Source organism: Entelurus aequoreus, linkage group LG15 (assembly GCF_033978785.1).
Source record: "Entelurus aequoreus isolate RoL-2023_Sb linkage group LG15, RoL_Eaeq_v1.1, whole genome shotgun sequence".
NCBI classification, from domain to species: Eukaryota; Metazoa; Chordata; class Actinopteri; order Syngnathiformes; family Syngnathidae; genus Entelurus; species Entelurus aequoreus.
The window spans coordinates 4,325,886-4,346,977 of NC_084745.1; the positions used below are offsets into that span (position 1 = coordinate 4,325,886).

Sequence of the window (21,092 nt, forward strand, 5' to 3'; positions counted from 1 at the left end):
AAAAGAAGCAAACTTCATGAATGTTTTTAGTGAGCAACAAGTATGTGCTCCAATCACTACATCACAACAAAATAAGAGTTGTAGAAATGATTGGAAACTCAAGACAGCCATGACAGGATGTTCTTTAAAAGTGTACGTAAACTTTTGACCACAACTGTATATACACATACACATACATATATTCATATGTAAAAATATAAATATATATGTATGTGCAGCTGGGATAGGCTCCAGCGTCCCCTGCGACCCCGTAAGGGACAAGCGGTAGAAAATGGATGGATGTTTTTTAGTTTGTAATAAATATGCAAAAATAAAAAACGCGACAAAAAAGCACTGATAATTTAAAATAATGATCCCAGACTCCACACGGTGAATAATGCGCTGGTTTTTTTACCGTGAACTTTGCCCTCTCCTCCATGACCTCATACCCAAGCACGGTGGGAGTGATGGGCCTCTGCTCTCCTCCCTGCTGGCTCCAGACAGGGTCTGACACGGAGCGAGGGCAACCTGGACACCCAAAGGACTCAAGAGTTCCGTTCACCCTGGCCTGCAAGACGGGGCTACGGAGAGGCGGCGGCGTCAGGCTTTGGCGGCCTCGGTCCACGCCATTGGACAGGCGAGGGGAACTCCCATTGGTGGACGTGGTCAGTGTGGACGAGACACTCCCCAGTGAAGACGCTCGCTGGGTCCGTCTCACCTTCCTGGTGCCACCTGATGAGGCTCTGTCCAAAGGCACGGGGACAGGCACAAACGGCGATGCCATCCTCTTTGGTGTTGTCTCCTCCTGGCCAACGCTTCTGTGGTCAGTAGTTCTTCAAATCTGGCGAAGACGCTCAACACCCTGGACACAAGTTTACAAAATACTTCTTCAACCACCAACCCAACAAGGATCTTCATTTACTGTTGCTATAAACTAGATCCTCCGTGATCTATGTGGAGGTGTTTTGTACCTTTCATATCAGAGAGAATCAAATCAAATCAAATCAAATCAACTTTATTTATAAAGCACATTTAATATTTACCACAGGGGTAGCCAAAGTGCTGTACAATGGGCAGGTTAAAAATAATACGAGAACCGAGCAAACACAACACAACACAAACAGAACACGATAAAAAATAAATAAATAAAATATAAAAACATAAAAACAGGTTGACAGCAGGTGTATTATGGGGCGCCATTGCAGGATGGATATCACTCAGTGTTAAAAGCCATGGAATAAAAGTATGTTTTTAAGAGAGATTTAAAAACAGGAAGAGAGGAGGCTTGTCTAACACTCAGAGGTAGGTCGTTCCAGAGCTTGGGAGCAGCAGCGGCGAAAGCTCTGTCACCTCTAAGCTTCAGCCTTGTGTCCGGGACCGTCAGTAGCAGCTGATCGGCTGATCTTAGGGATCGGGTGGGGCAGTAAGGCTGAAAGAGGTCGGAGAGATATGTTGGCGCGAGGTTGTTTAGACATTTAAAAACAAATAAAAGGAGTTTAAAATTGATTCTGTAACGCACAGGGAGCCAGTGAAGGGACGCTAATATAAGGGTGATGTGCTCACGTCTGCGGGTCTGTGTTAGCAGACGAGCAGCAGAGTTCTGCACGAGCTGCAGGCGGGCGAGGGAGGCCTGGCTAATGCCTACATACAGGGCATTGCAGTAGTCTAAACGAGTCGAGATAAAGGCGTGGATTAATTTCTCGAGATCATGTCCTGATAGAAGCGGTTTCACTTTCGCTATTTGGCGTAGTTGATAAAAGCTTTTTTGTACGACGCTGCTGATTTGTTTTTCGGATTTAAAATCTGAGTCGCACTTTACCCCCAGGTTTGTGACACAGTCGCTGAGATACGGGGTCAGAGTGCCGAGGTCAACGTTGAGGGAGGGGGAGCGACTTGGACCGAACAACATAACTTCTGTTTTGTCTTCATTTAGGCTCAAGAAGTTAGCTGAAAGCCAGACTTTGATGTCGTGCAGGCAGTCAATAAGACGTTGAACCGTGTTATTTTGTGCCATGGGAAAATAAATCTGGCAATCATCGGCATAAAAATGAAATGCAATATCGTACTTCCTAAAAATAGAACCAAGGGGGAGAAGGTAAAGCGCAAATAAGATTGGGGCAAGGATTGAGCCCTGGGGAACCCCATGTGGTAAAGGAGCTGTGGAAGACATAAAACTGTCTATTTTTACACAAAAACTCCTGTCAGTTAGGTACGACCGGAACCAGTTGAGGGCGGCGCCCTTGATGCCCACACAGTTCTCAGGACGAGTGATTAGAGAAGAAGACTAGTCAGCTGCTCAGCACCAATACAATACTTTTAATGTCCATACTATATATACCGTAATTTCCGGACTATAAGCCGCAACTTTTTCCCCTCGTTCTGGTCCCTGCGGCTTATACAAGGGTGCGGCTTATTTACGGCCTGTTCTTCTCCGACACCGACGAAGAGGATTTGGGTGGTTTTAGTACGCAGGAGGAAGACGATGACACAATGATTAAAGACTGACTTTTATGGTTATTTTGATAACGTACAGGCGAGGACTTTGTATTACTTTGCACCGTTGTATTATTTGTACTCTGCACGAATGCTGTTCGCCATGTCAAAGATGTGAAAGTTTGATTGAATGATTGAAAGATTTATTGTTAATAAATGGGACGCTTTGCGTTCCCAAACAGTCATCTCTGTCCCGACAATCCCCTCCGTGGTAGCAGGAACCCCTATATACTACGCTAATTACACATCAAAACCCCGCGGCTTATAGTCGGGTGCGGCTTATATATGGAGCAATCTGTATTTTCCCCTAAATTTAGCTGGTGCGGCTTATAGTCAGGTGCGGCTTATAGTCCGGAAATTACGGTACTATGTACTTGTTACCTGCGAGCAAAACTGTATGGAGAGAAATATTTTTAGGGAATCACACTAAACATGGATTTGAAACTAGAAAAATCTAACAAAATTAATGGATTTGAAATTAGAAAAATATATTTTTTTACATAAATATAATAATATATAAAATGTAAAAATATACACATAAATACATTTATGCATATATACACTGCAAAAAGTGAAATCTAAGTAAGATGAAATATCTCAAATAAGTGTGATATTTGCTTATTTTCTGTCTGATAAGATCATTCTTCTCACTAGGCAGATTTTATCTTAGAGTGTTTTACTTGTTTTAAGTGTTTTGGTCCTAAATGATGTCAGTAAGATATTACAGCTTGTTGCTGAGATTTGATGAGCTATATTGAGTAAAACATGCTTGAAACTAGAATATCAAGTGTTGCAAAGTTGTGTTATCAACACTCACAAGTATAAAACTACTTTTTTAAAGTCATCATTTCTTACTTCAAGCATGAAAACAAAAAAATCATGATTTTGACACAATTGTGTCTCGTAATTAAAACAGATGACAGCCAAATGGACTTTGCTGTTTTATTTTCAATGAAACAATAGAAAAGATGTACTCATATAGTAGTACAGTTGGCACAGTACAGTAAACTGACAGTTAATATTTAAACATTTAACATTTCTAACAATTTTGAACAGAAATAGTTCATGCACATTCAAATAAATTCTTCACAATTACAATAAAAAAAAAATGTGGCCGGGGGGCCGGGCTGTATATATGCGCACTGATTGACTGAAAGAGCACGCACTTGGCGCGATGATGTCATGTTGTCGATGGAAAAATGCATTTTTAGACAATATGATTAGCCTGAGCGGCTAGGAGACCCCGAGAGTAACAAGCGCTTGCCTTGTTGCCTTTCCATTAAGAACAATAAACTAGTTTTTAGTATAAGTTTGCTGGTTTCAAGAAATGTAATGCTGAGCGCATATCATTATGTCAAGATAATGGCACTAGCATTTACTTCATTTAAGAATATTTTTCAACATATTGAGCAAAAAAGTCTCATTTTTTTTCTAGCAAGAAAAGTGCACTTGTTATTAGTGAGAATATACTTATTTTAAGCTATTTTTGGGTTCATTGAGGTTAGCTAATTTTACTTGTTTTGGAAAGTCTTGACAAGCCAAATTTTCTTGTTCTAACTCCGGACTACTCAGGACCTTCGTATTGTGAGGCACATGTACTAACCCCTGTACCACCGTGCTGCCCAACAAGTAAACAGTGCGTACTTTATTTTGATGGATGTAATACTACTAAGGGCATTCTAGTAAAGTATGCACAGATAAGATGTGTCAATAACAAAACATTGGTATAAATCAATTTTTGGCAAACACTTAGTGGTTGTTTTGGGTAGATTTGTATTGAATTTTGCAGACAGTACAGTACAATACAGTGTCTCATGGGAGCAAGTTGAAGCATCTGCATTATAAAATATGAAACATAATAGACCCAAGATTAGTTACAGGTAGGGATGATACTCGAAACCGGTTTTCCCGGTTGTTCGATAAGAAAAGAACCGAGTCCTCGGACTCGAATCCCTTTTTGAGAACCGGTACCCGTTATCGAGACCACTATAGTAAAGAAAAAGAGTGGAATCCCGTCCCGACCAGAAATGCTCCGTGGGACATCACAAGAAATGACGTCACGTAGCTCAGTCATTAGGCGCAGATAGGGAAAGCAGGAAAACAATGGATGGGAAAAAGCGCTCCAAGGTGTAATAAAGTTCAAAACAAAAGCTATAATCCAACGAATAACTTTACTGAGAGATTTGAGCAGGGTAAAACACATGACCAACACTTTTACGACCAACCGGAAACATAGCAACCAGGCTAGCAACGCACCTCCTTTACGGCAGCTGTCGCAACCTTCTTAATGCAACCGCAGCACATACATATATATACAACATATCTCCCTTTTTTAACTTTTGTTTTTCTTTCCTTGTAAACGTTACAAAATCACACTGTATATGTGTTGTCTGTCTAATTATAAATAATGCAGACGAGGCGTGTTGGCTGAGTTCTTGACGTTTACTTTCACAGCATGGCAACATGCAACACTTTTCGGGGTGACCGCGCCTGCTCGTAACTCCCGTTGCATGCTGGGTAGTGTAGTTGTTATATTCTCTAGCTCATAACATCTTTCCCCCCATAAAGAAATAATGTTAACTCAATAAAGTATATTTCTTTTTTTAGCTTTAACTTTTCATTTTTTAGCATTGTAACCACATTTGCAAACAACTTTTCTCTTCATAGAATTTTCTTTCAATAAAGAAATAAAGTGTAAAAATGTCAAAGCATCATAACAAACAGTTATGTTCCAATAGCAGCAGAAGTGCACTTTTTGGAGAGCTGTATTATTTTCAGTTTTGTGCCCAAGGGACTGATTTTATTTAACACTATATTATTATTTATACACCTATAGTGATCACAGAGACAGGTTGTTTTTGTGTTACTGTATATATGTGTTTCTCTGAAAAATCCCACTTAATATTCTTTGGGTAACAACAGTAAATATTTATTTAATTTTTTTAGGTGGGTAACAGTCAATATTTATTTATTTATTAGATTTTATTTTTTTATTATATAATAAAAGTGAGCTTTTGTTAAACCAAATATTGTGTTTTTTTTTCCATATACAACAACCTATCTGGACTCCATAAGAGAATCGATAAGGAATCGGTTCGATAAGAGGATTCGATAATAGGCTCAAACTCGATAATTCCTTATCAAACATCATCCCTAGTTACAGGCCTTCAACACCCACTCAGTTCCCAAGGTCCCTTAGTGTCTAGTTCAGATGTAAACACACACAAATATATGCAAATATACATTCACTCTGACAAAGCATATTAACAATAAATAAGATTTAAAAACGTATTTAAAAATAAACAAACACAAAGGACGGGGGTGATTTCAGCTTTATAGAGGATACTTCAACAAGTCAACAAATGATGCACAGCTGAGATGCGTCAATGTCAAAATATTACTTTGAAGTACTTTTGGGCAGCCAAGAATACAATAGGAACATTACAATAGAATAAATACATTCAAATACTTTATAAATATGTATGATGTGCATGAAGAAATAAGAGTGGCGACTGAATGGAGCTTCTAGACAAGAAAGAGAACACATTTTGGGACACGATAATAATATGTAAACATGTGGTTCCAATAACACGACTATGAAGTGTTTGTTCACCGCAGGCACTTCCACGGTGGCAAACTATTTTTTGGCATTGAATCAGTTTTTGGCACAACAACACGTGTGTTTTGAAGAAGAGTGCGGAGATGTCCACATTTACAATAGAAGAGATCACATTTCACATATTCATAATTGATGGTAACATACAAATGCTTATTATTATTATGCTGCTAGCTACATTTTTATACATAAATGTCGATTTCTGGAAGTAAAAACTACATTTAAAAATTGCCTTAATGTTGTCAAATTATCAATTAAATCTTGGAAAATCGTTAAAAGTACAAAAGCCCTTAAAATTGGTATCTTTATTGGAAAAATGTAAAGTATTGGAAAAATTTAAAGTGATTTGGATTAGCCCTTTTTTGTATTTTTGAATTGTGAGGCTTATCCTATTGTATCATTATTATTTATTTTTAATATTGTGGGTGTATCTTCTTTCCTTGACTTGTTTTGTTAAAGACAATATGTGCTCAACCTGGTGGAGCTTTAAAGTTGGTGAGATGTGTTGAAAGTGCCTTGGTTTGTGTGTACATTGTGAATGTATGTTTGTGTGTACATTGTGAATATATGTGTGTGTAAATTGTGAATATATGTGTGTTTACATTGTGAATATATGTGTGTTTACATTGTGAATATATGTGTGTTTACATTGTGAATATATGTTTGTGTTTACATTGTGAATATATGTGTGTTTACATTGTGAATATATGTGTGTTTACATTGTGAATATATGTTTGTGTTTACATTGTGAATATATGTGTGTTTACATTGTGAATATATGTGTGTTTACATTGTGAATATATGTGTGTTTACATTGTGAATATATGTGTGTTTACATTGTGAATATATGTGTGTTTACATTGTGAATATATGTGTGTTTACATTGTGAATATATGTGTGTTTACATTGTGAATATATGTGTGTTTACATTGTGAATATATGTTTGTGTTTACATTGTGAATATATGTTTGTGTTTACATTGTGAATATATGTTTGTGTGTACATTGTGAATATATGTTTGTGTTTACATTGTGAATATATGTTTGTGTTTACATTGTGAATATATGTGTGTTTACATTGTGAATATATGTGTGTTTACATTGTGAATATATGTGTGTTTACATTGTGAATGCATGTTTGTGTTTACATTGTGAATATATGTTTGTGTTTACATTGTGAATATATGTTTGTGTGTACATTGTGAATATATGTGTTTACATTGTGAATATATGTTTGTGTTTACATTGTGAGTATATGTGTGTTTACATTGTGAATATATGTGTGTTTACATTGTGAATATATGTGTGTTTACATTGTGAATATATGTGTGTTTACATTGTGAATATATGTTTGTGTGTACATTGTGAATATATGTGTGTTTACATTGTGAATATATGTTTGTGTTTACATTGTGAATATATGTTTGTGTGTACATTGTGAATATATGTGTGTTTACATTGTGAATATATGTTTGTGTTTACATTGTGAATATATGTTTGTGTCAAATCTATGTACCTTGCATATTGACATTGACATACAATACTTTGAAAATGAAAAGAAAATGAAGCAAGCTATATTTATAACAATATTTAATATTTACGTATTTTAATCATTTTCAGTATACGAGGCGCAATAATTTCTAAAAAGCATCACAACTTTCATTTTTTTTTACAACAACATCACTGATTATTACTCACTGAAGACTTTGAGAGGCAACAAACATAATAAAACACCTCTTACTGTACAATGTCTGCTGTCGTTAGAATGCCGACTGATAGGATGTTCATACATTCCCATTTTAATAAAGAATGATTCGTAATCGTCGCAAAGAAAAAGTGGAGTGGAACCAAGCATCTTTTTTGTGTTGTTCTCGCCTTTTCCGTGTCAAAATTGTTATTTGTTACTGACTGTGGCAGGACACCTCTACCTCTGTTTCACTTTATGTTGCTGGTAAATAATATGGTTGTAGTAGTAGGCTAAAGTTAAATTATTTAGTATGCACTAATTAAAGGGGTAGAGCTTTAAGAGACATTTTAGCTTTTATATTTTATAAGATATATTTTTTGTAAGAACCACAATTAATAAATATATTTCAGTGAATAACTTATTGTTCAAATCTGTATATAAATATGTACATAAAGTGTTGTAATTATATTGTAAAATGGATGGATGGATGGACGTTTAAAACAAAACTGTTATTATTAATTAGTAAGTATACATTTTTTGAGCCTTTTTAGAGAAAATCATATCATTGCAGTAAATTATGCAAATTACTCGATGATGTCATGGTGACCACGCCCATAGCCACGCCCCCACCGCCACAGGTATCTTGGCAGTTTATGGGAAACACTGTATTTATAATAACAATATCACTAATACTTGTTCATATTTACAATAACAATATGACTAATACTTGTTCATATTTATAATAACAATATCACTAATACTTGTTCATATTTATAATAACAATATCACTAATACTTGTTCATATTTACAATAACAATATGACTAATACTTGATCATATTAATAATAACAATATCACTAATACTTGTTCATATTTATAATAAAAATATCACTAATACTGGTTCATATTTATAATAACAATATCACTAATATTTGTTCATATTTATAATAACAATATCACTAATACTTGTTCATATTTATAATAACAATATCACTAATACTTATTCATATTCAAGTCACCAAATGTAAATGGAGTATTGTTGACGATTTGTTTATTGGATTTTACGAGCGGCATAGATTTTATGAGCGGAATCGAGGACCTTCTATTGACATATAGGCGGCGCCAATCGTATCAACATTATATTAAAGATGAACTTATGACAGTTTAGGAGACTTGTGGCGTTACGTCGTGAAGACGAACGAGGAAATAAATATTTCTAGTCTTGTCACGCACGAATGTTAGATTTGATTGTAGCTGACTTGAGCTAGTAGGCTAGCACGAGTGGGAACACAAGGATGCACTAAAGTGTGTCACAAACTCACCCTAAGTTGAGCGGCAGTCCTTCCGGGAGAAGACTTAATAGCACGGAAAGAGTGGCGAGTGTCAGCTTTGTGGCGGTTCATGAAGGAGTCATGTTATGTTCATGTTCATGTTCATGTTCATTTTCATGTTAGCGTGCCTCAATAGGAGTCCATTGCAGCTGCAGTACGACCACCGGCAACTAGAGGGCGCGGGAACATTTTACACACCCGACGTCTTTTTCCCATCTTTTCTTCTGACGTCACTTCCTGTTGCTGAAATAATAATAATGAAGAAAACAGTAGAAAACAGCGCCAGGGGGTTGTAAACTCAATAAAGTAAGTACAATAGAATGTAATATATATATATAAGTGTAAAGCATAGGCTCACACAAGTTTAGTAAATAATCCACATGTAGAGCACAGCATCATAGTTGTCACAGTTCTAATTCTTTTTTTAAAGGCACAAAAAACAGGTCGAGTATTGCGAAACTTACATTTATGAATATACAACTTAGCCAATACTATAATGAGGTTGCAAAGTTAAAAATCCTTTTCGATCTTTTTTCCATAGGGTTAGCGATAGACATGTTATAAGTAGACGCAGCATTGGCTGCTGTGACGCGAGAAATTGGGCCGCCATCTTGAAGTGGTGATGAGGAGCCGGCGAGCAGCCTAAACTGACAGTTAATAGGTAGAAAACAAAGATGCTAAACTGACAGTTGACAGGTAGAAACTCTTTTAACACTACGTGAGTTGTGTGGTCTTCTGTCCTCTGTTGTCCTGTGTGTTTTTTTAAAAATAAATTTTGATGTCTATTTTACTGTTTTAATTGGTTTTACCCTTTAAAATCGTTTTTAATCATATTTATTTTTTATATTGTCTCTGTATTGGTTTTCTATTCATTTATTCTTTGTTTTTATTCAGTCATTGGTGTAGCATAATATTGTTTTTAATATTGTTTTTAATATTGTTTTTAATATTGTTTTTAATATTGTTTTTAACATGGCTGTGCAGCACTTTGGAAACATTCTTGTTGTGTAAATGTGCTATATAAATAAATTGGATTGGATTGGATTAGAAAACAAAGATGGTAAACTGACAGTTGACGGGTAGAAAACAAAGATGCTAAACTGACAGTTGACAGGTAGAAAACAAAGATGCTAAACTGACAGTTGACAGGTAGAAAACAAAGATGCTAAACTGACAGTTGACGGGTAGAAAACAAAGATGCTAAACTGACAGTTGACAGGTAGAAGACAAAGATGCTAAACTGACAGTTGACAGGTAGAAGACAAAGATGCTAAACTGGCAGTTGACAGGTAGAAGACAAAGATGCTAAACTGACAGTTGACGGGTAGAAAACAAAGATGCTAAACTGACAGTTGAAAGGTAGAAAACAAAGATGCTAAACTGTACAGTTGACAGGTAGAAAACAACGATGCTAAACTGACAGTTGACAGGTAGAAAACAAAGATGCTAAACTGACAGTCGACAGGTAGAAAACAAAGATGCTAAACTGACAGTCGACAGGTAGAAAACAAAGATGCTAAACTGACAGTTGAAAGGTAGAAAGGTAGAAAACAAAGATGCTAAACTGACAGTTGACAGGTAGAAAACAATGATGCTAAACTGACAGTTGACATGTAGAAAACAAAGATGCTAAACTGACAGTTGACGGGTAGAAAACAAAGATGCTAAACTGACAGTTGACAGGTAGAAGACAAAGATGCTAAACTGACAGTTGACAGGTAGAAAACAAAGATGCTAAACTGACAGTTGACGGGTAGAAAACAAAGATGCTAAACTGACAGTTGACAGGTAGAAGACAAAGATGCTAAACTGACAGTCGACAGGTAGAAAACAAAGATGCTAAACTGACAGTTGAAAGGTAGAAAGGTAGAAAACAAAGATGCTAAACTGACAGTTGACAGGTAGAAAACAATGATGCTAAACTGACAGTTGACAGGTAGAAAACAAAGATGCTAAACTGACAGTTGACAGGTAGAAAACAAAGATGCTAAACTGACAGTTGACGGGTAAAAAACAAAGATGCTAAACTGACAGTTGACAGGTAGAAGACAAAGATGCTAAACTGACAGTTGACAGGTACAAAACAAAGATGCTAAACTGACAGTTGACGGGTAGAAAACAAAGATGCTAAACTGACAGTTGACGTGTAGAAGACAAAGATGCTAAACTGACAGTTGACAGGTAGAAAACAAAGATGCTAAACTGACAGTTGACAGGTAGAAAACAAAGATGCTAAACTGACAGTTGACGGGTAGAAAACAAAGATGCTAAACTGACAGTTGACGGGTAGAAAACAAAGATGTTAAACTGACAGTTGACAGGTAGAAGACAAAGATGCTAAACTGACAGTTGACAGATAGAAAACAAAAATGCTAAACTGACAGTTGACAGGTAGAAAACAAAGATGCTAAACTGACAGTTGACAGGTAGAAGACAAAGATGCTAAACTGACAGTTGACAGGTGGAAAACAAAGATGCTAAACTGACAGTTGACAGCTAGAAAACAAAGATGCTAAACTGACAGTTGACAGGTAGAAGACAAAGATGCTAAACTGACAGTTGACAGGTAGAAAACAAAAATGCTGAACTGACAGTTAACAGGTAGAAAACAAAGATGCTTAATTGACAGTTGACAGGTAGAAAACAAAAATGCTAAACTGACAGTTGACAGGTAGAATACAAAGATGCTGAACTGACAGTTGACAGGTAAAAAACAAAGATGCTAAACTGACAGTTGAAAGGTAGAAAGGTAGAAAACAAAGATGCTAAACTGACAGTTGACAGGTAGAAAACAAAGATGCTAAACTGACAGTTGACAGGTAGAAAACAAAGATGCTAAACTGACAGTTGACAGGTAGAAAACAAAGATGCTAAACTGACAGTTGACAGGTAGAAAACAAAGATGCTAAACTGACAGTTGACAGGTAGAAAACAAAGATGCTAAACTGACAGTTGACAGGTAGAAGACAAAGATGCTAAACTGACAGTTGACAGGTAGAAGACAAAGATGCTAAACTGACAGTTGACAGGTACAAAACAAAGATGTTAAACTGACAGTTGACAGGTAGAAAACAAAGATGCTAAACTGACAGTTGACAGGTACAAAACAAAGATGCTAAACTGACAGTTGACAGCTAGAAAACAAAGATGCTAAACTGACAGTTGACAGGTAGAAAACAAAGATGCTAAACTGACAGTTGACAAGTAGAAAACAAAGATGCTAAACTGACAGTTGACAGGTAGAAAACAAAGATGCTAAACTGACAGTTGACAGGTAGAAAACAAAGATGCTAAACTGACAGTTGACAGGTACTAAACAAAGATGCTAAACTGACAGTTGACAGCTAGAAAACAAAGATGCTAAACTGACAGTTGACAGGTAGAAAACAAAGATGCTAAACTGACAGTTGACAGGTAGAAAACAAAGATGCTAAACTGACAGTTGACAGGTAGAAAACAAAGATGCTAAACTGACAGTTGACAGGTACTAAACAAAGATGCTAAACTGACAGTTGACAGGTAGAAAACAAAGATGCTAAACTGACAGTTGACAGGTAGAAAACAAAGATGCTAAACTGACAGTTGACAGGTAGAAAACAAAGATGCTAAACTGACAGTTGACAGGTAGAAAACAAAGATGCTAAACTGACAGTTGACGTGTAGAAGACAAAGATGCTAAACTGACAGTTGACGGGTAGAAAACAAAGATGCTAAACTGACAGTTGACGGGTAGAAAACAAAGATGTTAAACTGACAGTTGACAGGTAGAAGACAAAGATGCTAAACTGACAGTTGACAGATAGAAAACAAAAATGCTAAACTGACAGTTGACAGGTAGAAAACAAAGATGCTAAACTGACAGTTGACAGGTAGAAGACAAAGATGCTAAACTGACAGTTGACAGGTGGAAAACAAAGATGCTAAACTGACAGTTGACAGCTAGAAAACAAAGATGCTAAACTGACAGTTGACAGGTAGAAAACAAAGATGCTAAACTGACAGTTGACAGGTAGAAAACAAAGATGCTGAACTGACAGTTGACAGGTAGAAAACAAAGATGCTAAACTGACAGTTGACGTGTAGAAGACAAAGATGCTAAACTGACAGTTGACAGGTAGAAAACAAAGATGCTAAACTGACAGTTGACAGGTAGAAAACAAAGATGCTAAACTGACAGTTGACGGGTAGAAAACAAAGATGCTAAACTGACAGTTGACGGGTAGAAAACAAAGATGTTAAATTGACAGTTGACAGGTAGAAGACAAAGATGCTAAACTGACAGTTGACAGATAGAAAACAAAAATGCTAAACTGACAGTTGACAGGTAGAAAACAAAGATGCTAAACTGACAGTTGACAGGTAGAAGACAAAGATGCTAAACTGACAGTTGACAGGTGGAAAACAAAGATGCTAAACTGACAGTTGACAGCTAGAAAACAAAGATGCTAATCTGACAGTTGACAGGTAGAAGACAAAGATGCTAAACTGACAGTTGACAGGTAGAAAACAAAAATGCTGAACTGACAGTTAACAGCTAGAAAACAAAGATGCTTAATTGACAGTTGACAGGTAGAAAACAAAAATGCTAAACTGACAGTTGACAGGTAGAATACAAAGATGCTAAACTGACAGTTGACAGGTAGAAAACAAAGATGCTAAACTGACAGTTGAAAGGTAGAAAGGTAGAAAACAAAGATGCTAAACTGACAGTTGACAGGTAGAAAACAAAGATGCTAAACTGACAGTTGACAGGTAGAAAACAAAGATGCTAAACTGACAGTTGACAGGTAGAAAACAAAGATGCTAAACTGACAGTTGACAGGTAGAAAACAAAGATGCTAAACTGACAGTTGACAGGTAGAAAACAAAGATGCTAAACTGACAGTTGACAGGTAGAAAACAAAGATGCTAAACTGACAGTTGACAGGTAGAAGACAAAGATGCTAAACTGACAGTTGACAGGTAGAAGACAAAGATGCTAAACTGACAGTTGACAGGTAGAAGACAAAGATGCTAAACTGACAGTTGACAGGTAGAAGACAAAGATGCTAAACTGACAGTTGACAGGTACAAAACAAAGATGTTAAACTGACAGTTGACAGGTAGAAAACAAAGATGCTAAACTGACAGTTGACAGGTACAAAACAAAGATGCTAAACTGACAGTTGACAGCTAGAAAACAAAGATGCTAAACTGACAGTTGACAGGTAGAAAACAAAGATGCTAAACTGACAGTTGACAGGTACTAAACAAAGATGCTAAACTGACAGTTGACAGCTAGAAAACAAAGATGCTAAACTGACAGTTGACAGGTAGAAAACAAAGATGCTAAACTGACAGTTGACAGGTAGAAAACAAAGATGCTAAACTGACAGTTGACAGGTAGAAAACAAAGATGCTAAACTGACAGTTGACAGGTAGAAAACAAAGATGCTAAACTGACAGTTGACAGGTAGAAAACAAAGATGCTAAACTGACAGTTGACGTGTAGAAGACAAAGATGCTAAACTGACAGTTGACGGGTAGAAAACAAAGATGCTAAACTGACAGTTGACGGGTAGAAAAAAAAGATGTTAAACTGACAGTTGACAGGTAGAAGACAAAGATGCTAAACTGACAGTTGACAGATAGAAAACAAAAATGCTAAACTGACAGTTGACAAGTAGAAAACAAAGATGCTAAACTGACAGTTGACAGGTAGAAGACAAAGATGCTAAACTGACAGTTGACAGGTGGAAAACAAAGATGCTAAACTGACAGTTGACAGCTAGAAAACAAAGATGCTAAACTGACAGTTGACAGGTAGAAGACAAAGATGCTAAACTGACAGTTGACAGGTAGAAAACAAAAATGCTGAACTGACAGTTAACAGGTAGAAAACAAAGATGCTTAATTGACAGTTGACAGGTAGAAAACAAAAATGCTAAACTGACAGTTGACAGGTAGAATACAAAGATGCTAAACTGACAGTTGACAGGTAGAAAACAAAGATGCTAAACTGACAGTTGAAAGGTAGAAAGGTAGAAAACAAAGATGCTAAACTGACAGTTGACAGGTAGAAAACAAAGATGCTAAACTGACAGTTGACAGGTAGAAAACAAAGATGCTAAACTGACAGTTGACAGGTAGAAAACAAAGATGCTAAACTGACAGTTGACAGGTAGAAGACAAAGATGCTAAACTGACAGTTGACAGGTAGAAAACAAAGATGCTAAACTGACAGTTGACAGGTAGAAAACAAAGATGCTAAACTGACAGTTGACAGGTAGAAAACAAAGATGCTAAACTGACAGTTGACAGGTAGAAAACAAAGATGCTAAACTGACAGTTGACAGGTAGAAAACAAAGATGCTAAACTGACAGTTGACAGGTACAAAACAAAGATGTTAAACTGACAGTTGGCAGGTAGAAAACAAAGATGCTAAACTGACAGTTGACAGGTACAAAACAAAGATGCTAAACTGACAGTTGACAGCTAGAAAACAAAGATGCTAAACTGACAGTTGACAGGTAGAAAACAAAGATGCTAAACTGACAGTTGACAGGTAGAAAACAAAGATGCTAAACTGACAGTTGACAGGTACTAAACAAAGATGCTAAACTGACAGTTGACAGGTAGAAAACAAAGATGCTAAACTGACAGTTGACAGGTAGAAAACAAAGATGCTAAACTGACAGTTGACAGGTAGAAAACAAAGATGGTGTTCAGCGTTTTCCTGCTCAAATGAGTGGACTGTTGAAAATAGATATCAGAGGATTACTTTTCACAAGTAAGATTTAACATTAACGTACTATTGGTTGTATTTTGTGAAAAGAATATTAGCACAGAGTTGAGAAGGAGCAAAGATCTTCAATAGTACTGACATCCTAGCCGCTAGCAAACAAGAGTATGACCATAATAGAATTGCTTGTCAATGAGATTAATTACATTTTAAAATGTCATAATTGAATAACATAAAGTTGAAATAAATGATGAAGATAAAGATTGTAAAAGCCAACAGGGGTAAAAGTTAGGACCACAGTCCAGATTGTGTAGGGGGGTAATCTATGTTAGCTAACTAGACAATCAGATGGACAGTGGCTGTACAGTATTATACAGGTCTAAATTTAGCTTTCCAACCCAATTTTGTGTAGCCCACCTTCGTGAAATGTGTGGGACAAAATATGTGATAAACAGGAAAAGGCCCTGCCACACTTACCTGACACCTGGAATGCGGTAATTTTGGGGATTACTGTTGAGCTACTAGGCTATAGTTCTCTGCAAGCCTATGGTGGCCTCATGCCTTCAGTGTGCATATTGTGTATAGTTCTCTGCAAACCTATGAAATGTTCTATTTTGTCTTCATTATTTTGTCAGAATGCACCAGAATGCTTCATTTGTATGTGAAAATGACAAATAAATCTTCTGGGGGAGGATGACCCCCCTACAGGGGTTTGGTGTACAAACTTTCAGCCCCACCGAAAACAAAATTCACCAGCCGCCCCTGATTATGATGCATTCTCATTTTAGGCAAAGTGTAAGACAATACTTTCTTAACAGTATAATTGTAACCAGGAATAAGTCTTCAAGTAACAATATTCAAACACTAACATTGTTGGGTAAGACAGAATTTGCTTTTATTCTGGATCCAGTGAAACAGATTGGTGGTTTTAGCTGATATAAAGACTTTTCCCGCCTTCTCTTGGATTATATTCCCAGTTTTGATCTGGCACGTCTGGTCACTTATAGCAGTGTTTTTCAACCTTTTTTTAACCAAGGCACATTTTTTTGCGTTGAAAAAATCCGGAGGCACACCACCAGCAGAAATCATAAACTCAGTTGACAGTTAAAAGTCGTTGTCGCAATTGTTGCATATGACTTTACCATAACCAAGCATGCATCAATGTAGCTCTTGTCTCAAAGTAGGTGTACTGTCACCACCTGTCACATCACACCCTGACTTATTTGGACTGTTTTGCTGTTTTCCTGTGTGTAATGTTTGAGTTCTTGTCTTGCGCTCCTATTTTGGTGGCTTTTTCACTTTTTTTTGGTATTTTCCTGCAGCAGTTTCATGTCTTCCTTTGAGCGATATTTCCCGCATCTACTTTGTTTTAGCAATCAAGAATATTTCAGTTGTTTTTATCCTTCTTTGTGGGGACATTGTTGATTGTCATGTCATGTTCGGATGTACATTGTGGACGCCGTCTTTGCTCCGCAGTAAGTCTTTGCTGTCGTCCAGCATCCTGTTTTTGTTTACTTTGTAGCCAGTTCAATTTTAATTTTGTTCTGCATAGCCTTTCCTAAGCTTCAATGCCTTTTCTTAGGGGCACTCACCTTTTGTTTACTTTTGGTTTTAGCATCAGACTCCTTTTTACCTGCATTTACAAAGCAATTAGCCACCGGCTGCCACCTACTGAGATGGAAGAGTATTACATGGTTACTCTGCCGAGCTCTAGACAACACTGACACTCAACAACAACACATCATTTGTAGACTATAATTACTGTTTTGCAAAAAATGTTTTTAACCCAAATAGGTGAAATTAGATAATCTCCCACGGCACACCAGACTGTATCTCACGGCACACTGGTGTGCCGCGGCACAGTGGTTGAAAAACACTGACTTATAGCATATAAGAATATTTTATAACTGTTAAGCAAACCATGAATAATAAAACATGTGTCCTTTATCCCACATCTTTGGAACTCTTTACCACCAGACCTTCGTAACTTAGATTCAATATCCCTCTTCAAATCAAGACTCAAAACACACCTATTCCTGGCTGCTTATTCATGGTAATCATCTTTTCTTCTCTATCTTTGTTGTTGTTGTTGTTGTTTTTTTATCCAATTAGATTTTTTTGTTTTGATTTTGTACGGTGTCCTTGAGTGCCCAGAAAGGCGCCTTATAAATAAAATGTATTATTATTATTATTATTATTATTATTATTATTATTATTATTATCATAGCTACACGTATGAGAAAAAAGCGTGTGAAAATCAGTGGTATTCAGGGAGGTAAGATGAATGAAATGCGCTGACAGTTTATTGCTCGTGCCGAATGAATTGCACGGATCACCACTCCAAGATGGCGGCCCCGCGTCTCGTCAGCGCCAGTAGGCAGTAGCGCTCCATGCTGCGTACCCTTAGAACATGTCTAGGATAATATACATTGATTTTGATCTACCCCTGGTTCATGTTTATATTCTCAGACAAAATGTATTGAACTGCTTTGACTGAACAAGGTTACATGGGGGACAAGCGGTAGAAAATGGATGGAGGGACGTTACATGGTTGTTTCTTGGAGGTTCTTGTTTTGCTATAATCAAGTAATAATGATCTTATTATACAGATAACCAATCCTATAGTAGTTCTGTTAGGTACCAATCCTATATATGGAACATTGGTATATGTGCCTTTTATACAATGTGTAGACAAAGTATTTAATATATTTTTTATTGCTTCTTTTATTTATTTGTTAGATGCTTTTACTGAATATGCACAAGCACCGTTTTAATATTATGGGATAATGCCTTTTATACTGTATTTTTTTGTTTTGTGTACTGTATGTGATTGCATGTCTACTTGGACGTTGGAGTCTTCAATAAAGCTTGATTGGTTGGTTAAATGCAACTTTTTTTTTATTGTGCAGGTAATTATACGTGATTGATTACAAATGAGTTCAAAAAAGAAAATGAACAAAGCTTGGAAGAATGTGAACTAGTCAGATAAGTTCTTTGGCATCCAATCAACTGTTTGGAGGTCATTCAATGCTGAATATGACCACCAGAAGGCCATCCCCACATGGCTACACAAAGATTACAGATTGTACCAAGGACTCTTGCCAAAAGACCGGGTCTTCCTGACCCAGAACATGCTGCCTCGGCAACCAGGAGAAAGCACATTACAATCTTTGAGAGGCCTTCAGCCAGTCTCTGGACATGAATCCCTTTGACAGTCTGTGAAGAGAGTGGAAACATGGAGTTGCCAAGCGACAGCCTCAAAACTACCAGGATTTGTAGCGTTTCTGACCAAAATCTCTGGCAATGTCTTTGGTGACCGACTATAAAAAAGGTTTAGATGCGGAGAAAATACAAGTTTGGCAACCACTGAACTGACCCACCAAGCATGGTTTGGGGACGCAGGAGAAACCACTGAACTGACCCACAAAGCATGGTTTGGGGAGGCAGGAGAAACCACTGAACTCACCCACCAAGCATGGTTTGGGGAGGCAGGAGAAACCACTGAACTCACCCACCAAGCATGGTTTGGGGAGGCAGGAGAAACCACTGAACTGACCCACAAAGCATGATTTGGGGAGGCAGGAAAAACCACTGAACTGACCCGCCAAACATGGTTTGGGGACGCAGGAGAAACCACTGAACTCACCCACCAAGCATGGTTTGGGGACGCAGGAGAAACCACTGAACTGACCCACAAAGCATGATTTGGGGAGGCAGGAGAAACCACTGAACTGACCCACCAAGCATGGTTTGGGGAGGCAGGAGAAACCACTGAACTGACCCACAAAGCATGATTTGGGGAGGCAGGAGAAACCACTGAACTGACCCACCAAGCATGGTTTGGGGAGGCAGGGGAAACCACTGAACTGACCCACCAAGCATGGTTTGGGGAGGCAGGAGAAACCACTGAACTGACCCACCAAGCATGGTTTGGGGAGGCAGGAGAAACCACTGATCTGACCCACCAAGCATGGTTTGGGGACGCAGGAGAAACCACTGAACTGACCCACCAAGCATGATTTGGGGAGGCAGGAGAAACCACTGATCTCACCCACCAAGCATGGTTTGGGGAGGCAGGAGAAACCACTGAACTGACCCACAAAGCATGGTTTGGGGAGGCAGGAGAAATCTTCAGGAGCAGCAACAGAAACCAAATCCTGCATAAAAACTTCACTCAAAAATATTCCAACTGAAAGTCTAACATGGTTTCCACCACAGCGTCCATGGATAATTTGGGGCACAAAAGATTTAGCCATTCCTTTACCACTTTTGACGTCATTGTCCTGTTGGAACACCCAACTGCGCCCAAGACCCAACCTCCGGGCTGATGATTTTAGCTTGTCCTGAACAATTTGGAGCTAATCCTCCCTTTTCATTTTCCCATTTAAAGCAGCAGTTCCATTGGCAGCAAAAGAGGCCCAGAGCATAATACTACCACCACCATGCTTGACGGTAGGATTGGTGTTCCTGGGATTAAAGGCCTCACATTTTCTCCTCCACAAATAATTCTGGGTATTGTGGCCAAACAGCTCCATTTTTGTTTCATCTGACATCACATGGACAATTTGACCATGACTGTATGTGTATATATATATATATATATATATATATATATATATAGTAAAAGTAGTAGTTTCAATGGTTGAAATCAAATGTTCCATTCACACATTGTATGTTTTTAATTTTTTTCCCAAGCAAGTGCTGTTGAAAATGACTCGAGCATTTCCGAAGACCATATTTGGTCAAGTGTTTACCTTTCTTGTGACAGCAGTGAGTCCTGCCACCTTGTGGTCAGAAGCTTCTACTGCAGCTAATCTCATTCAACCTCGTGATGCTGCGTTACTTGCAGAAGGTGGAACAAAATATTTAGACTCGGCTAAAAGTAATGATGCTACATTTGGACTGAAGATAGTACAATAGTAAGGGGGATCAATCAATCAATCAGTTAGTACTTTAACATGTTTACTACCGCAGTGTTATATAACTACACTTTACCAGAAGCGAGTCACGTTACTAAGTGGTATGTTATAAATTCGTATGTTATAGTTAAAATGTACATTGATGTGAAAGTCCTGAATGTAAACACAGAAAGTAGAGGACTGCATTGTCAAAGTCACAGCAGGCTTGAGCGGATCCTAAAGGCCCGCCCACAACATCCCCGATCATCTGTCCTATTGGCTGAGACACAGTTGCGCATCCTCAACTCGAGCTCTGATTGGCTGGAGCAGGTGCCTCTCACACGCGGTCATTCAATCCATGCAAATGA

At 37.6% G+C, this 21,092-nt stretch overlaps 1 protein-coding gene across 1 annotated transcript in view; it reads right to left on the bottom strand.

Annotated features, from left to right (window-relative positions):
- The window catches only part of LOC133629697 (sorting nexin-16-like), a 53,571-nt gene extending 44,337 nt beyond the window's left edge, over nt 1-9,234 (bottom strand). The window contains exons 1-2 of the mRNA XM_062020601.1: nt 9,096-9,234; nt 395-841 (exon numbers count right to left, since the gene is read on the bottom strand). Coding sequence (XP_061876585.1) covers nt 395-763 — 369 coding nt within the window. The 5' untranslated portion in view covers nt 764-841; nt 9,096-9,234. The remainder of the gene's footprint in view (nt 1-394; nt 842-9,095) is intronic.
- Nucleotides 9,235-21,092: the final 11,858 nt, after the last annotated feature.